Source organism: Mytilus edulis, chromosome 12 (genome assembly GCF_963676685.1).
Source record: "Mytilus edulis chromosome 12, xbMytEdul2.2, whole genome shotgun sequence".
Classification (NCBI taxonomy): domain Eukaryota; kingdom Metazoa; phylum Mollusca; class Bivalvia; order Mytilida; family Mytilidae; genus Mytilus; species Mytilus edulis.
Genome location: NC_092355.1, coordinates 47957255 through 47973139, shown reverse-complemented (window position 1 = coordinate 47973139; position 15885 = coordinate 47957255). Strand labels below are relative to the sequence as shown.

The 15885-nt window shown below is 31.3% G+C and overlaps 1 protein-coding gene across 6 annotated transcripts in view; it reads right to left on the bottom strand.

Annotated features, from left to right (window-relative positions):
* Nucleotides 1-209: 209 nt before the first annotated feature.
* LOC139498647 (dolichyl-diphosphooligosaccharide--protein glycosyltransferase subunit 2-like) overlaps nucleotides 210-15885 on the bottom strand; it is a 34795-nt gene continuing 19119 nt past the window's right edge. For 3 of the 6 annotated variants that reach the window (XM_071287136.1, XM_071287137.1, XM_071287134.1), the window contains 6 exons: nucleotides 15164-15244; nucleotides 14672-14767; nucleotides 12168-12243; nucleotides 11444-11573; nucleotides 8564-8632; nucleotides 210-376 (listed from right to left, as the gene is read on the bottom strand). In XM_071287136.1, the coding sequence (XP_071143237.1) occupies nucleotides 358-376; nucleotides 8564-8632; nucleotides 11444-11573; nucleotides 12168-12243; nucleotides 14672-14767; nucleotides 15164-15244 (471 nt within the window). In that variant the 3' untranslated portion in view covers nucleotides 210-357. The remainder of the gene's footprint in view (nucleotides 377-8563; nucleotides 8633-11443; nucleotides 11574-12167; nucleotides 12244-14671; nucleotides 14768-15163; nucleotides 15245-15885) is intronic. The other 3 variants (XM_071287139.1, XM_071287140.1, XM_071287138.1) reach the window with 1 other exon arrangement.

Genomic DNA, 15885 nt, shown 5'->3' with positions numbered 1-15885 from the left:
CTTGTATTATAGAATAATTCCACATGAACTGAATTCATAGATTGAAATAAATAATCAACACATCCTCATTTAATAAAATACTTTAAAAGAAATTGTTCGTTTTTTCTTTGGATATATTGTGTTTTTGTTCACATTTTAAAAACAAAAAATAACAAAAATTAAACAAAAACAATGGTACTTATAAAAAGGATAATTTACTACAAACAACAAACATTAGAGATTTTTTAATAGAAATACATCTTCTTTGATAAGATTAGTCTTACAAAACATAAATAGAGACAACATTATAAAATAACAATGACAAAAATGGAAAGTCTCTAATGAAAATTTAAAATAAGTCTCTAACTTTCTTCTCTGCTACTGCTTTTCTCCTTTCCTGAAAAACAAAAAACAAGTGTGTCATTACTAACAAATTATTAGGTATTTTCAATTTATCCCAAAAAACTATTTTTTGTTAATTGGTTATAATTTTACAGTAAAAACAAAAATCATTCTTATCTCATTTTAAGTGCTACATAAGCCCCTTTCCATCCCTCTCCTCAAAACAAAAGGGACAGCTTCTCCCCTCTCTAAATAATAACTCTTAAAAATGTCAGAATTATTGACCTTTATTTGAAAGTAAATTATGTTCATGTTTCTAAACTTTACAGAAAATGCTGTTTCTACCAGCAACTGTAAAATCCAGATATTTAATGTACAACATCATGGAAGGACAAACCAGTCATTGTAGTTATACTGGTCTCCATGGAAGTGTTGATAATGACTAGAAACCAGTCACTGTTGTTATAGTAAGAGTTTTATTTCTTGGTTTTGAAAGTCTTATAATTGAATACTATCAAAGGAGAAACCATCAAATAAGTAAAACTGTCTGAGCAATATGTTTCTCTCAATTTTTTGCAAGGTGGATGTCAAACAAATAAATTTATTATATAAGAAATTATAAAATAGGAGACTTAAGTTATACACAGATTTCTGAGCATATGTTATACACTTTTTATCTCATAAAAATAAAATAAATAAATAATGATTGGTCACATTTTTGGGGCATCGAATTGAACAAATAGAAAATTATTTAAATTTGTCATGTTTGTCTCTTATAGTAAAACCAAGAAATCCATCAAATCTTATTGTAAATTCTCAAGTACAAGTATGAATTTTAACAACTTTTTATATCATTAAAGTGTATTTCAATTTATGTGTGTGCAAGTGTTTCTTTAGTTTTGTTTCTAAACTTTACAGAATATACTGTTTGTACCAGCAACTGTAAAATCCAGATATTTAATGTACAACATCATGGAAGGAAAACCAGTCATTGTAGTTATACTGGTCTCCATGGAAGTGTTGATAAGACTAGAAACAAGTCACTGTTGTTATAGCAAGAGTTTTATTTCTTGATTTTGAAAGTCTTATAATTGAATACTATCAAAGAGGGGAAACCAACACTAAAACAGTTAGTTTTAAAAACTTATCTCTCTCAGGTGAAACATGTATGGTAGATGTCAAACCATTGAATCTTTTATCAATGATTATAAGAGATATTATAATTTATGAGACCAAAAAGTTAAAACAGAATACTCAGATTACTTCAAAAGCTTTTTATGTCATAAGATAAAAAGAAACAATGATGGTTCACATTTTATAAGCATCAAACTGTACCAAAAAAAAACATGATTAAATTTGTCATTCATCAAGTCTTATATGGGGAAGAAGTCCCCTATTACAGTAGAAAAATCAATAAAAACAACAAAAAATCACGAAAATTTCCCGTGTACTAATGAACTCAAAATAGTTCAAATTTTTTGTTGTTGCGTTTTTTAATTTCCAGATCTGCGCAGAACGCAGTAATCTACTTCCTTTTTCCGGTCTCGTTGTCATGAGTCATTGAGTTGTCTAAAAAAATATAGGAACTCAAGGAACACAATACCAATTTCATTTTAATAATTCTCCAAATGTCTTTGCTATGAATAAACCTTACCTGATGATCGCGTTTCTTTGTTTACATTGAACATGACGTCATAACTTAAATAACGTCACAAGTAAAGGTAGCAATACACAGTTAGAAGTTTAGTTTCGCATTATGGCCATGGTGAATTTTTTTAATATGAAAGTTTTTGTACAATAAAATTGATTTGTAGATAATTGAAGATATAGCCTTCTTAGCGGGTTTATATGAACATTTAGATTGTTTTAGCATGTTTTATAGGCCATTTATCTGTTTGACAGTCAGTATTTTCCTATCCAAACCCTATCCAAACCCTCCATAGGTCTATAAATTATTGTAGTGTTTATCAACAAAGATTCTGCGCTCGATCTTTTTCAAATCAATTTTATGGAAAAACAAGCAGAAATGCATATGGTTTTTTTTGGACCACTTGATAGATATAAACCTATGGTTTCAGGAAAGATATCACTGTAATTGATTGAAATTTTCCTTTGGACCAAATTTTGGAGATTTTTGTAACATACATTTTGTATCAAAGAAATGCAGATTGTTGCCATGGTTACACCCAAAAGGGATTATATTTCACCATTATGACCATAAGAAATCAAATCTATGGAAGATTCTCTTTCTATAAATAAATACATGCATAACACAAATATTAAGCTTTATTTGTTCAACAGGAGGGAAAAGAGGGTGTTTAAAAATTATGAGTGTCAATTTAAATTTTTTCCTAACTGAGTATTGTTACCAAAATCCCTAACAACAAAACCAAAATCAGAAACATTACGGTATTTCCGTTTCTTTTTTTTTAACAAATATCTAAGATACAAAAAAAAAGAAATCATACAGACTTCGTCCCCATGCCTGCCTCATATTATCAGCTATTAAGTGTGCCACCATCTCCTACAAAAGGAAGATCTTCTCACCCTGACACTATTACTCATGAATAACCCCTCATTAGTGAATATCTTTTTCAAAATAAAACACACTCTTAGATTGGGTGCAACTTTATAACAAGTATGAATTGTATCCCTTTTCTATCATTAAAGGGTATTTATACTTATTCCTGTGTAGGTGTTTGTTTTTGTTTCTAAGCTTTACAGAAAATGCTGTTTCTACCAGCCACTGTACAATCCAGATATTTAATGTACAACATCATGGAAGGAAAACCAGTCATTGGTATAAACTGGTCTCCATGGAAGTGTTGATAATGACTAGAAACCAGATACAGTAGTTAAACTGGTATCCATGGAAGTGTTGATATTGACTAGAAACCAGTTATAGCAGTTATACTGGTATCCATGGAAGTGTTGATATTGACTAGAAACCAGTCAATGCAGTTATACTGATCTCCATTTTGAAAAATTGAAAATTCTTGTTTGTTTAAAAAGCCTGCTAACTATCAATAAATTGAAGCAAAATTATAAAAGAATAAAATATTCTTTATTGAAACATGCAAAATAACAGAGAAACAAGTTGCTTTCTTTAAAAAAAGAAATGCAATCGTAAACCCAAATGCTTGTTTGGCATTAAATATCAGATGATTGATTAATAAAGATGTATTGTTTTAGTATATATAATTTTATTTGTTATGTGTATTTTTATTTTCAATTGCTTCTAACATTTCATTATAATTTTTCGCCAAACATGCGGTGAGCCTCTGTCAAATAGACCCTCTTACTTGACTTATGAATACAGATTGCCGCAACTCCTTGTAAATGAATTGACGGGATTCCAAAACTTCATCTATAAAGCTTAAATATATGACACAAAGCTGTGCACCTGCTACATTATGTTTAACTAGATTTATTTGGTGAGGGGTTTCACATGACAAAAAAAAAAACAACAGATTTTTCCATCATTTATATCTTTATTTTTTTGGAGAGGGTAGTCGTCACAGGTCAGTACGTGTCCCTTTGTAAACACACTCCCCCCCCCCCCCATTCTTAAATACCACATAAAATCATAAAAACGCCCTATATCTATTCACTGACAGTCACTTTTTCGCTTTAAATCATATCCCATATTGGAGCACAGCTTGTGCTTCAGAAAACTTCACACTTTATCTTCTAGATCAATTAACTTCTGATGTAGGATATCTGTGAAATGATATATTAGTATGATAGTCCCAGAGGATATCAAAAATATTATATAGTCTCGATAAACAGTCAACTGGACCCCTAGCTGTTGTGTTCACTTATCGCTACACTGACATATTCAATATTTATTTATTCACATTCTAATAACGAAAAAGGATCCAGATGTACCTATAACAATCTGAATATAAATCGCTTGTTTACATGAAATTTTATCTCATATCTAAACACAGCTGGTTTCAACGTTTGACTCTAATATATATAACTACGCACATATGTAGGTAAATATAAGCAGCTTGTAATTGCGTGCAAGGAAGTATTCTATCATAATAAATTTCACATCATATGTAACATATCTCTATGGCAACTTTAAGATGTTAATACTTATTCAAAAGGTCAATTAGTAAGCTATTGCGCATGTATATGAAAGGTGGTCATAGAAAGAACAGATGTATTCCGAATAACATCCAGTGTTCCGAAAGACTACGGACATCGTCCAATATATACTGCGTAAACCCTCAGGGGTTTACGCAAAAAACACAAGCAAAATTTTTTAATAATGATATTATGAAACTAGAGGCTCTAAAGAGCCTGTGTCGCTCACCTTGGTCTATGTGAATATTAAAGGAAGCAGATGGATTCATGACAAAATTGTGTTTTGGTGATGGTGATGTGTTTGTACATCTTAATTTACTAAACATTCTTTCTGCTTTAAATTATCTCTATCTATAATGAACTTGGCCCATTGGTTTCAGTGGAAAATGTTAGTAAAAATTACAAATTTTATGAAAATTGTTAAAAATTGACTATAAAGAACAATAACTCCTAAGGGGGTCAATTGACCATTTCGGTCACGTTGACTTAGTTGTAGATCTTACATTGCTGAACATTATTTCTGTTTACAGTTAATCTCTATCTATAATAATATTCAAGATAATAACCAAAAAGAGCAAAATTTCCTTAAAATTACTAATTCAGGGCCAGCAACCCAACAACGGGTTATCCGATTCATCTGAAAATTTTAGAGCAGATAGATCTTGAACTGATAAACAATTTTACCCATGTCAGATTTGCTCTAAATGCTTTGGGTTTTGAGTTATAAGCCAAAAACTGCATTTTACCCCATGTTCTATTTTTAGCCATGGCCGCCATCTTGGTTTGATGGCAGGGTCACCGGACACATTTTTCAAACTACTAACCCAAAAGATGATTGTGGCCAAGTTTGGATTAATTTGGCCAAGTAGTTTCAGAGGAGAAGATTTTTGTAAAATATTACTAAGATTTACGAAAAATGGTTAAAAATTTACTATAAAGGGCAATAACTCCTAAAGGGGTCAACTGACCATTTCAGTCATGTTGACTTATTTGTAAATCTTACTTTGCTGAACATTATTGCTGTTTACTGTTTATCTCTATCTATAATAATATTCAAGATAATAACCAAAAACAGCAAAATTTCCTTAAAATTACTAATTCAGGGGCAGCAACCCAACAACGGGTTATCCGATTCATCTGAAAATTTTAGAGCAGATAGATCTTGAACTGATAAACAATTTTACCCATGTCAGATTTGCTCTAAATGCTTTGGGTTTTGAGTTATAAGCCAAAAACTGCATTTTACCCCATGTTCTATTTTTAGCCATGGCCGCCATCTTGGTTTGATGGCAGGGTCACCGGACACATTTTTCAAACTACTAACCCAAAAGATGATTGTGGCCAAGTTTGGATTAATTTGGCCAAGTAGTTTCAGAGGAGAAGATTTTTGTAAAATATTACTAAGATTTACGAACTAGAGGCTCTAAAGAGCCTGTGTCGCTCACCTTGGTCTATGTGAAATTAAACAATGGACACAGTTGGATTCATGACAAAATTGTGTTTTGGTGATGGTGATGTGTTTGTAGATCTTACTTTTCTAAACATTCTTGCTGGTTACAATTATCTCTATCTATAACAGTACTTTCTGTGGAAAATGTTATTGAAAATCTTCAAATTTTAAGAAAATTGTTAAAAATTGACAATGAAGGGCAATAACTCCGTAGGGGGTCAATTGACTATTTTGGTCATTCTGACTTATTTTTAGTTCTTAATTTGCTGTACATTATTGCTGTTTACAGTTTATCTCTATCTATAATAATATTCAAGATAATAACAAAAAAACAGCAAAATTTCCTCAAAATTACCAATTCAGGGGCAGCAACCTAACAACTAATTATCCGATTCATCTGAAAATTCCAGGGCAGATAGATCGTGACCTGATCAACAATTTTACTTCCTGTCAGATTTGCTCTAAATACTTTGGTTTTTGAGTTATAAGCCAAAAACTTCATTTTACCCCTATGTTCTATTTTTAGCCATGCAGCCATCTTGGTTGGTTGGCCGGGTCACCGGACACATTTTTTAAACAAGATACCCCTATGATGATTATGGCCAAGTTTAGTTAAATTTGGCCCAGTAGTTTAAGAGGAGAAGATTTTTCTAAAAGATTACTAAGATTTACGAAAAATGGTTAAAAATTGACAATAAAGGGCAATAACTCCTAAAGTGGTCAACTGACCATTTTGGTCATGTTGACTTATTTGTAGATCTTACTTTGCTGAACATTATTGCTGTTTACAGTTTATCTCTATCTATAATAATATTCAAGATAATAACCAAAAACAGCAAAATTTCCTTAAAATTACCATTTCAGAGGCAGCAACCCAACAACGAAATGTACAATTCATCTGAAAATTTCAGGGCAGATAGATCTTGACCTGATGAACAATATTACCCCATGTCAGATTTGCTCTAAATGCTTTGGTTTTTGAGTTATAAGCCAAAAACTGCATTTTACCCCTATGTTCTATTTTTAGCCATGGAGGCCATCTTGGTTGGTTGGCCAGGTCACCGGACACATTTTTTAAACTAGATACCCCAATGATGATTGTGGCCAAGTTTGGTTAAATTTGGCCCAGTAGTTTCAGAGGAGAAGATTTTTGTAAAAGTTAACGCCGGACGACGGACGCAGGACGACGACGGACGACGGACGCCGGACGCCGGACGCCAAGTGATGGGAAAAGCTCACTTGGCCCTTCGGGCCAGGTGAGCTAAAAATGGTCAAAAATTTACTATAAAGGGCAATAACTCCTAAAGGGGTCAACTGACCATTTCAGTCATGTTGACTTATTTGTAAATCTTACTTTGCTGAACATTATTGCTGTTTACTGTTTATCTCTATCTATAATAATATTCAAGATAATAACCAAAAACAGCAAAATTTCCTTAAAATTACTAATTCAGGGGCAGCAACCCAACAACGGGTTATCCGATTCATCTGAAAATTTCAGGGCAGATAGATCTTCACCTGTTTAACAATTCTACTCCGTCAGATTTGCTCTAAATGCTTTGGTTTTTGAGTTATAAGCCAAAAACTGCATTTTACCCCTATGTTCTATTTTTAGCCATGGCGGCCATCTTGGATGGTTGGCCGGGTCACCGGACACATTTTTCAAACTACTAACCCAAAAGATGATTGTGGCCAAGTAGTTTCAGAGGAGAAGATTTTTGTAAAAGTTAACGACGACGACGACGGACGCCAGACGCCAAGTGATGAGAAAAGCTCACTTGGCCTTTTAGGCCAGGTGAGCTAAAAACATTTAAGATAGAACAAAATGCAAATTAATAAAAAAAAAAAAAAATCTAACCTTGATTTAATCGTTGTATGAATTACTTGATTTATTATTGATAAGGTAAAATGAGTATAATTAAATGTAGGCCAACTTTTTAAAGTTTTTTTCGGTGATCAAACAATTTAAAATTAGATTTTTCCTCTGGTCTCTTACATGCATGATGGAAGTTGTTCAATCATAAGTTGATCAGGTTATTTTCTTTAATGTGCTCAAACTTGTAGTTATCGTTTGTTATCTTAAAGTTCAGCATAGTAGATATCCAAATCTTATGTTAGGGTCATTCTCATTGTGTTGCCCTTTCAATATTTTTTTTTTTTAAAGTCACATTTTTTGAGGATTTAGTTTTTTTTGCTCGTTAGTTGAGCTTAAAGGTAGACATTTTATCACATCAAATCATATGAATCAGATCAGGGTGCATTAATAATATAAGGAATTTATACATGAAGTACATAAAAATGTTAAAGAATGTTTGATTATCATGGGGGAAAAAATCAACATCATTTTAAATCCTGTTAATTAAATATCAGTGGCAGATACAGAAATTTGCGTAAGTGGGGGCACACTGGCTGTCTAAGAGGGGGCCCGATCCGGTCATGCTTCAGTGATTCCCTATATAATCAACCAAATTTTTCCCAGAACAGGGGAGGGGGAAGGCCCTCCCCCCCCCTAAATCCCCCTCTGAATATTCTATTTGACAAAGGATCCTATTTCATGCATTTGGGAAGCTTAAAACTAAAATCACACAGTTTTCATTTTAAAGGTTTCACAAGGATGATTACAAAGCAAGAAAGTGAAATAACAGGCAGGCAGTAATGTTGTGATAAGCAAACAGTTCAAAGCCCATTTATTTACTAGACCTTATATTATGTTGATCTTTCTGTACTCTCACTTGAGCAGATTGCATCATCATCTTCTCTTGTTTTTTTCTAAATTGAATTTAAAAAAAAATGGTCATTCCATAAATAGAATGACAACTTTTTACTCAAACTTAGACACTAAAGTATAATTTAAACAAAAAAAATAAACAGGAGAAGATATCTGATATTTCATCTGAGTGTCTGGATATGATATTTGTAGCTTGTGAAATTGAAGAAGCATTAATTTCAAACAACACATATTTTTTGAAATTGAAGAAGCATTAATTTTAAACAACACATATTTTTCTATGTTATGTGTACAAAGGAGTTATAGAGATTCAAGTTCAAAATTATTTAGGAGTGTAGAATTTTATTACATGTAACACCATTGTATATATTGAAGGTTTATCAGAATAAAGATGTGTGTATATATAAGTCTATAAGAATCTACCAACCAGTAAACTTAATAGGTATTGGATCATCAAAATTGACAATACTACACAAACAGGAAAAATTACATGAGTCTGAAAGATTGTGTAACAATACCGATAAATAGATGGAAAACAAAACACTAACCAGGTGCTCCGCAGGGCGCAGCTTTATACGACCGCAGAGGTCAAACCCTGAACAGTTGGGGCAAGTATGGACAAAACATTCAAGCGTGATACAGCTCTGAATTTGGATTGTGATCAAATTTTTGACATTACATGTTTTTTTTTACACAAAACAAATGTCAAGATTTTACAAATCAATTAAAGATTTCTTCTTCAAACTTTTTAAATCTAAAATTAAATAGTTGACACAGCATAGGTTTCTGACACAGAATGAATGTGGTCTAATGAACTTAAAATATTTTTTTTGCCTTTGAGCAATTCACTATGCTGTTGAATATTAATCCTCTCAAAAAAATGTTTGAAGAAATTTTCTTTTTATTTATGAAATCTGAAATGAGAAAAATTTAAACCCCCCCTTTTTTTTCACATCCCCGTTTCCCTTTTTCCAAAACTGATATCAATTCAAATTTCTAATGGAGTTTGCAACAATAACTACTCTTTTAAATACATCATAAAATATTAAAATGTAAAATAAAGTGCTTGTTATCACTGAATGGTAAAGATTGGTTGGTAGTAAAAGTGAATATACATTGTTTATTGTATAAAACAATAAAAAAAACTTCATCAGCAACATTTTATATTGGCAAATTTCCAATGAAGTTATTTACATAAAGTTATTGGCAAATAAAAATAGAAAATGACATCATAGTCATGTCTGGCAAATGTCCAACATACATTATCTAAAAACATTTTAGATAAGATAAGGAAAAAAAGCTTCATCAGCAACATTTTATATTGGCAAATTTCCAATGAAGTTATTTACATAAAGTTATTGGCAAATAAAAATAGAAAATGACATCATAGTCATGTCTGGCAAATTTCCAACATATATTATCAACTTCTATTCTATACAAAGAAAGATAACTCCAATTGAAAATTAATTGCTATTGCACAATATTGTGCAATTAGATATTTCTTGCTATTGTGCAATACTGTGCAATTGAAAATTTCTTGCTATTGCACAATACTTGATATGGAATCCTGATTTGGACCAACTTGAAAACTGGGCCCATAATCAAAAATCAAAGTACATATTTAGATAAAGCATATCAAATAAGCCCAAGAATTTAATTTTTGTTAAAATCAAACTTAGTATAATTTTGGACCCTTTGGACCTTAATGTAGACCATTTGAAAACTGGACCAAAAATTAAGAATCTACATACACAGTTAGATTTGGCATATCAAAGAACCCATTTATTCAATTTTTGATGAACAAAGTTTAATTTTGGACCCCCATTTGGACCAACTTGAAAACTAGGCCAATAATTAAAAATCTAAGTACATTTCTAAATTCAGCATATCAAACAACCCCCAGGATTCAATTTTTGTTAAAATCAAACTAAGTTTAATTTTGGACCCTTTGGACCTTAATGTAGACCAATTTGAAAACGGGACCAAAAATTAAGAATCTGCATACACAGTTAGATGCGGCATACCAAAGAACCCCAATTATTCAATTTTTAATGAAATCAAACAAAGTTTAATTTGGACCCTTTGGGCCCTTTATTCCTAAACTGTTGGGACCAAAACTCCCAAAATCAATACCAACCTTCCTTTTATGGTCATAAACCTTGTGTTTAAATTTCATAGATTTCTATTTACTTAAACTAAAGTTATTGTGCGAAAACCAAGAATAATGCTTATTTGGGCCCTTTTTTTGCCCCTAATTCCTAAACTGTTGGAACCAAAACTCCAAAAATCAATCCCAACCTTTCTTTTGTGGTCATAAACCTTGTGTCAAAATTTCATAGATTTCTATTAACTTAAACTAAAGTTATAGTGCGAAAACCAAGAAAATGCTTATTTGGGCCCTTTTTGGCCCCTTATTCCTAAAATGTTGGGACCAAAACTCCCAAAATCAATCCCAACCTTCCTTTTGTGGTCATAAACCTTATGTTAAAATTTCATAGATTTCTATTCACTTTTACTAAAGTTAGAGTGCGAATACTAAAAGTATTCGGACGACGACGACGCCAACGTGATAGCAATATACGACGAAAAATTTGAAAAATTTTGCGGTCGTATAAAAAGTGTTGAATATCATTGCACAAAGATGGAAAAACTGAACAGATGATATAAATTATACAATATATATATATAGAGAGAGAAATTAATACCATACCATACCATACCATGTTTCAAAACATATGGTGTGAGACATGTATGGAAATTAATATAATGCCATACAAAGTTTTTGTGAATTATATATTGAAAATAAAGTAGATATGTAAATATCCTATGCATGTTGGATGTTAAATGCCTACCGTTTTGCTGCTATAGAACTGAGTAATCTATTTCCAAATAAAAATGTAGGTATTGCTAGTAGTCCTAAGTATCGTACTGTATCAAACATGTTAAGACAAGTGAAGTATAAGTAGTAGAGGCCAAAGATTCCTGAAAATATACAAAAGTTATAACAGATTTAGGGATCATGTGATAAATGGGGGGGGGGGGGGGTACTTATTTAGGCTAAAATTGTAAAATAGGGTAAATTAAAAAATAAAAGAGAAATGAGAGAAAGAATATGGATGATTTTGAATGGCTAATAACTTTTGCATATCTATCTTGTTTCAGATAACACAAAGTAAATTCACTCTTATTAGACAAAAAAATATTCAAAGGAAAATAACCCATAACATAAAATTCACTTGAAAATGTTGAAATAAGACCAGCAGCATCTTGAAGCCTACCAAAAATGTTGTTTAAATTATTTTTTCTTGATGTTTTAATAATAATTAACATCATAATGAGAAAGTTAATGATTTTAGAGGCTGCTGTGACCAGTTATTATTTATATCCATGTATTTTGGTCTATTGATAATTGTCTCCTTGTCACTCATGCCACACCTCCTTATCTTTATATTATGATTTTAGGATTGCTTGTGGCCTGTTGTTATTTATATCCATGTATTTTGGTCTATTGATAGTCATCTCATTGTCACTCATGGCACACCTCCTTATCTTTATATTTTTTACTAATCAAATTACCTGCTAGACAAACATGGAATCCTACTGCGCTGAGTGACATGGGGAAATTGGAAATGTTGGCTCCAATCTTCATCCACTACAATATACCAAAAAAACATGTTAATGAGTTCAGTTATTTTTGGGTCATGAAATGCATATGAAACAGTCAAATCTTTAGAAATTTTAAAATCAGTAATTGAAGATCCAGAATCAATTACAACCTTTCACCTACATATAAATATTGTAACTGCAATAAGATTTGAACCTAATATATTCATTCAAGTAAAGATATTTTTAGCTCAGTTAGCAAAAGTTTATTCATAATTGCTTCAAGAAATGATCAAAATAGATAAAAACAAACTGTTTGTCAGCACCTAGCTAGTATACATTGATGAAACTAGACAATTAAGGAGCTGACATTTTACTATACCAGTACAGTGAATGAAATTCAATGATGGAACAATGAACTCGACAGGAGTACGGGAGAATATACACATAAAACATCTTTTTTAAATGAATACATGATACATAATTCATACAAATGCTACGTCTTTACGAGGCACAATCAAGCCCAATAGTATGGAAAGCCTATAGCAATCTAAAGCTACCTGGTTGGTGGAAAAAATAGGTAGGTGGGGGTGAGAGGATTAAAGCCTCTGAAACAAATTATGGTGTTCATGTATTTTTTAGTCATAAAATGCTTATGTACATGTAACAGTAATATTTTATTAGAAAACTTGATCTCAGGAACAATTACAATCTTTCATCTATATATAAATATTATAACTACAATAAAATGTGAACCAAATATATTTATGCAAGTAATGAAATTTTAGCAGTAAGTATAAGTTCATTTATAACATCTTTCTAACTGCTTCAAGGAATGATCCAAATGAATAGCAACAAACTGTTTGTCAGCACCTAGCTAGTATTCATTGATAAAACTAGACCATTAAGGAGCTGACATTTACTATACCAGTACAGTGAATGAAATTCAATGATGGAACAATAAACTCGACAGGAGTACTGGAGAAAATACAGATAAAACATCCTTATTAATTAAATGAATACATGATACCTAATTCAGACAAATGATAAGTTTTTATGAGGCACAATCAAGGCTAATAGTCTTGAAAGCCTATAGCATAAAACATTTCAAGGATTTTAAATCTTACTTTCTTGAAAACACACAGAGGAATAGAATGTCTACTTCTGTTGTGTCTTATGGTACCATATTTATCTATGTCTTTTGATAGTTAAATTTTAAAATATTTGCTAAGCTTGTATATTGATAATATGATATTTAACTACTTCCAGCAGAAATATTGTAACCCATTCCCAACAAAAGGATCCTCATCAAAAAATTTAAATGCATGATATAGATTTAATAAGTAAAAGTTTTACAAGAAATAGTCAAACTGTAGTCTGGTTGTTAAAAGACAATATTAAAGCTACCTGGCTGGTGGACAAAAATAGGAAGGTGGGGTTAAAAAGCCTTGGAAACAAATTTTGATGTTCTGGTATTTTTATTTATATAATGCTTATGAAACAGTCAAATCTTTAGGAAATTTATTTTCTGGAATTTAGAAATACAGAAGAAATTACACAACCTTGTATCTATATATAGTATAGTATAACTACAATATGATTTGAACCCAATTCAGTAAAGATTATTTTTAGCAAAATTAGCACAAGTTTATTCATTACAACATCCTAACTGCTTTAAGGAAGGATCTTAATGAAAAGAATAAAACTGTTTGTCAGAACCTAGCTAGTATACATTGATGATACTAGACCATTAAGGAACTGATAAAATTGAGAAAGGATAAATTTTCTTTACCAGTACAGTGAATGAAATTCAATGATGGAACAATGAACTCGACAGGAGTACTGGAGAAAATATATTAAACATCCTTTTTGAATTAAATGAATACATGATACCTAATTCAGACAAATGATTAGAGTCTAAAATCCTATAGCATGAAACATTTCGAGTATTAAATTCAGACATTTTTTTATAACATTATGTAGAAAATGTATACTTTCTGTTTGTCTTCAGGGCTATTCCAGAAAAAAATGTATGGAGGGGTTGGAAGGCACATTGTATTAATAATACATGGGTGATGGGTATCAGGGCAACTTTTCACACTATAATGCACTATAATTCTCAATTACAATTGTCTGGGTGGCAGGTGCTGACAAAAACTGCCTTCAAACCCCCCCATACATTTTTTTCTGGAATAGCCCTCAGGTAGTTCATTTTTTTGTTTTAGCATGTTTGCTGAAGCTTGCATATTGAAAATCTAATATCTAAATGAATAGAAACAAACTGTTTGTCAGCACCTATCTAGTATACATAGATAAAACTAGACCATTAAGGAGCTGACATTTACTATACCAGTACAGTGAATGAAATTCAATGATGGAACAATGAACTCGACAGGAGTACGGGAGAATATACACATAAAACATTACATAAATATAAGATTTAAAAGTATAGACTTAAGATGGTTGTATTCACTTACACAGATGAATAGGATTGCCAGAGGTAACAAAACTAAAGCAGTAAACACTGTGGAAACAACTGCTGGGGGTCTCTTCTCTGGTTCACGAAACATGTGCTGTAAAGAAGGGTAAAAATTAGGTTATATTTGATTTATGAGACAAAAACAATTTCTCTTTTAATGTACTGTGATGTAATTTACCAAAATGTCAGGTAATGTGATTTTTCAAACTGTTTATTGATATATTTATGTGAAATATTTGAACATATTAGTAAACCGTCTATGACTGATTTTTGTTTGCCTCTATATAAAGATGCCATATCAAAGAATTTCAAACAATTTAAACCAATTTGTCCCATACTGCTAGGCTGTACAAATACATATCAGGATTATAGCTTTGACTTTTTGTAAAGAAGAATTGTAAAACTTATATTTCAGTTATATAAAAAATAAAATAAAACAGATATTTTTATGAGAACATTACACTATTCTAGCAGATAAAATATACAATACCTTAATTTCTGGTTTCTTTGTATATTGGCTTTCTTTGGTCTTTGGTGTTGGTGCGTCAGCGAAATTAAGTTCTACATCAGCCTAAAATCATAGTTGTTAATCATGTCAATAAAACTAGTTTCTGACCTTAAGAAAGTTTACCTACGTCAGATTTCCCTATATGAAGCATTGAGCTACTGTTAGAAATAAGATTGATACTGGCTTAACTTGGAATAAAATAAAATCTAATTTTCCTTTGTATCATCTCAGATTTCCTCTATTTTACAAAACAATTTGAGTTAACATTGAATTTTAATCATTAAGAAATATTTTTTGGGGATACCATTGGATAGTTGTATATATTACGTTATTGATAATGATAGATATCACAAGTCTTCTTGTACTGTTCATGTTGATGACAGATCTAGATATTAATTGTGTCCGTTTAATTCAATCACAACTTTTTTTTTATTAATTTAGGATGATTTAGAGCTTGACATATTACACAGAAACCTGAATATAATTGAAAACTGTATGAAATTCTTCAAGCCTTGCGACCTTAAGAATTTTAATACATATTTCAGTTATCAAAGCCGGAATCTAACCAATAAAAAACTGGATTTGAAGTTATAGCCCAAATTTTTAAAGTTTAAAGACCAAGAGACCCGATGTCATTTAGTTACTTTTGTTGTTGCTTTGCTGTCTCTTTGACAAATACAGTAGCATTTCCTGTCATTCATATA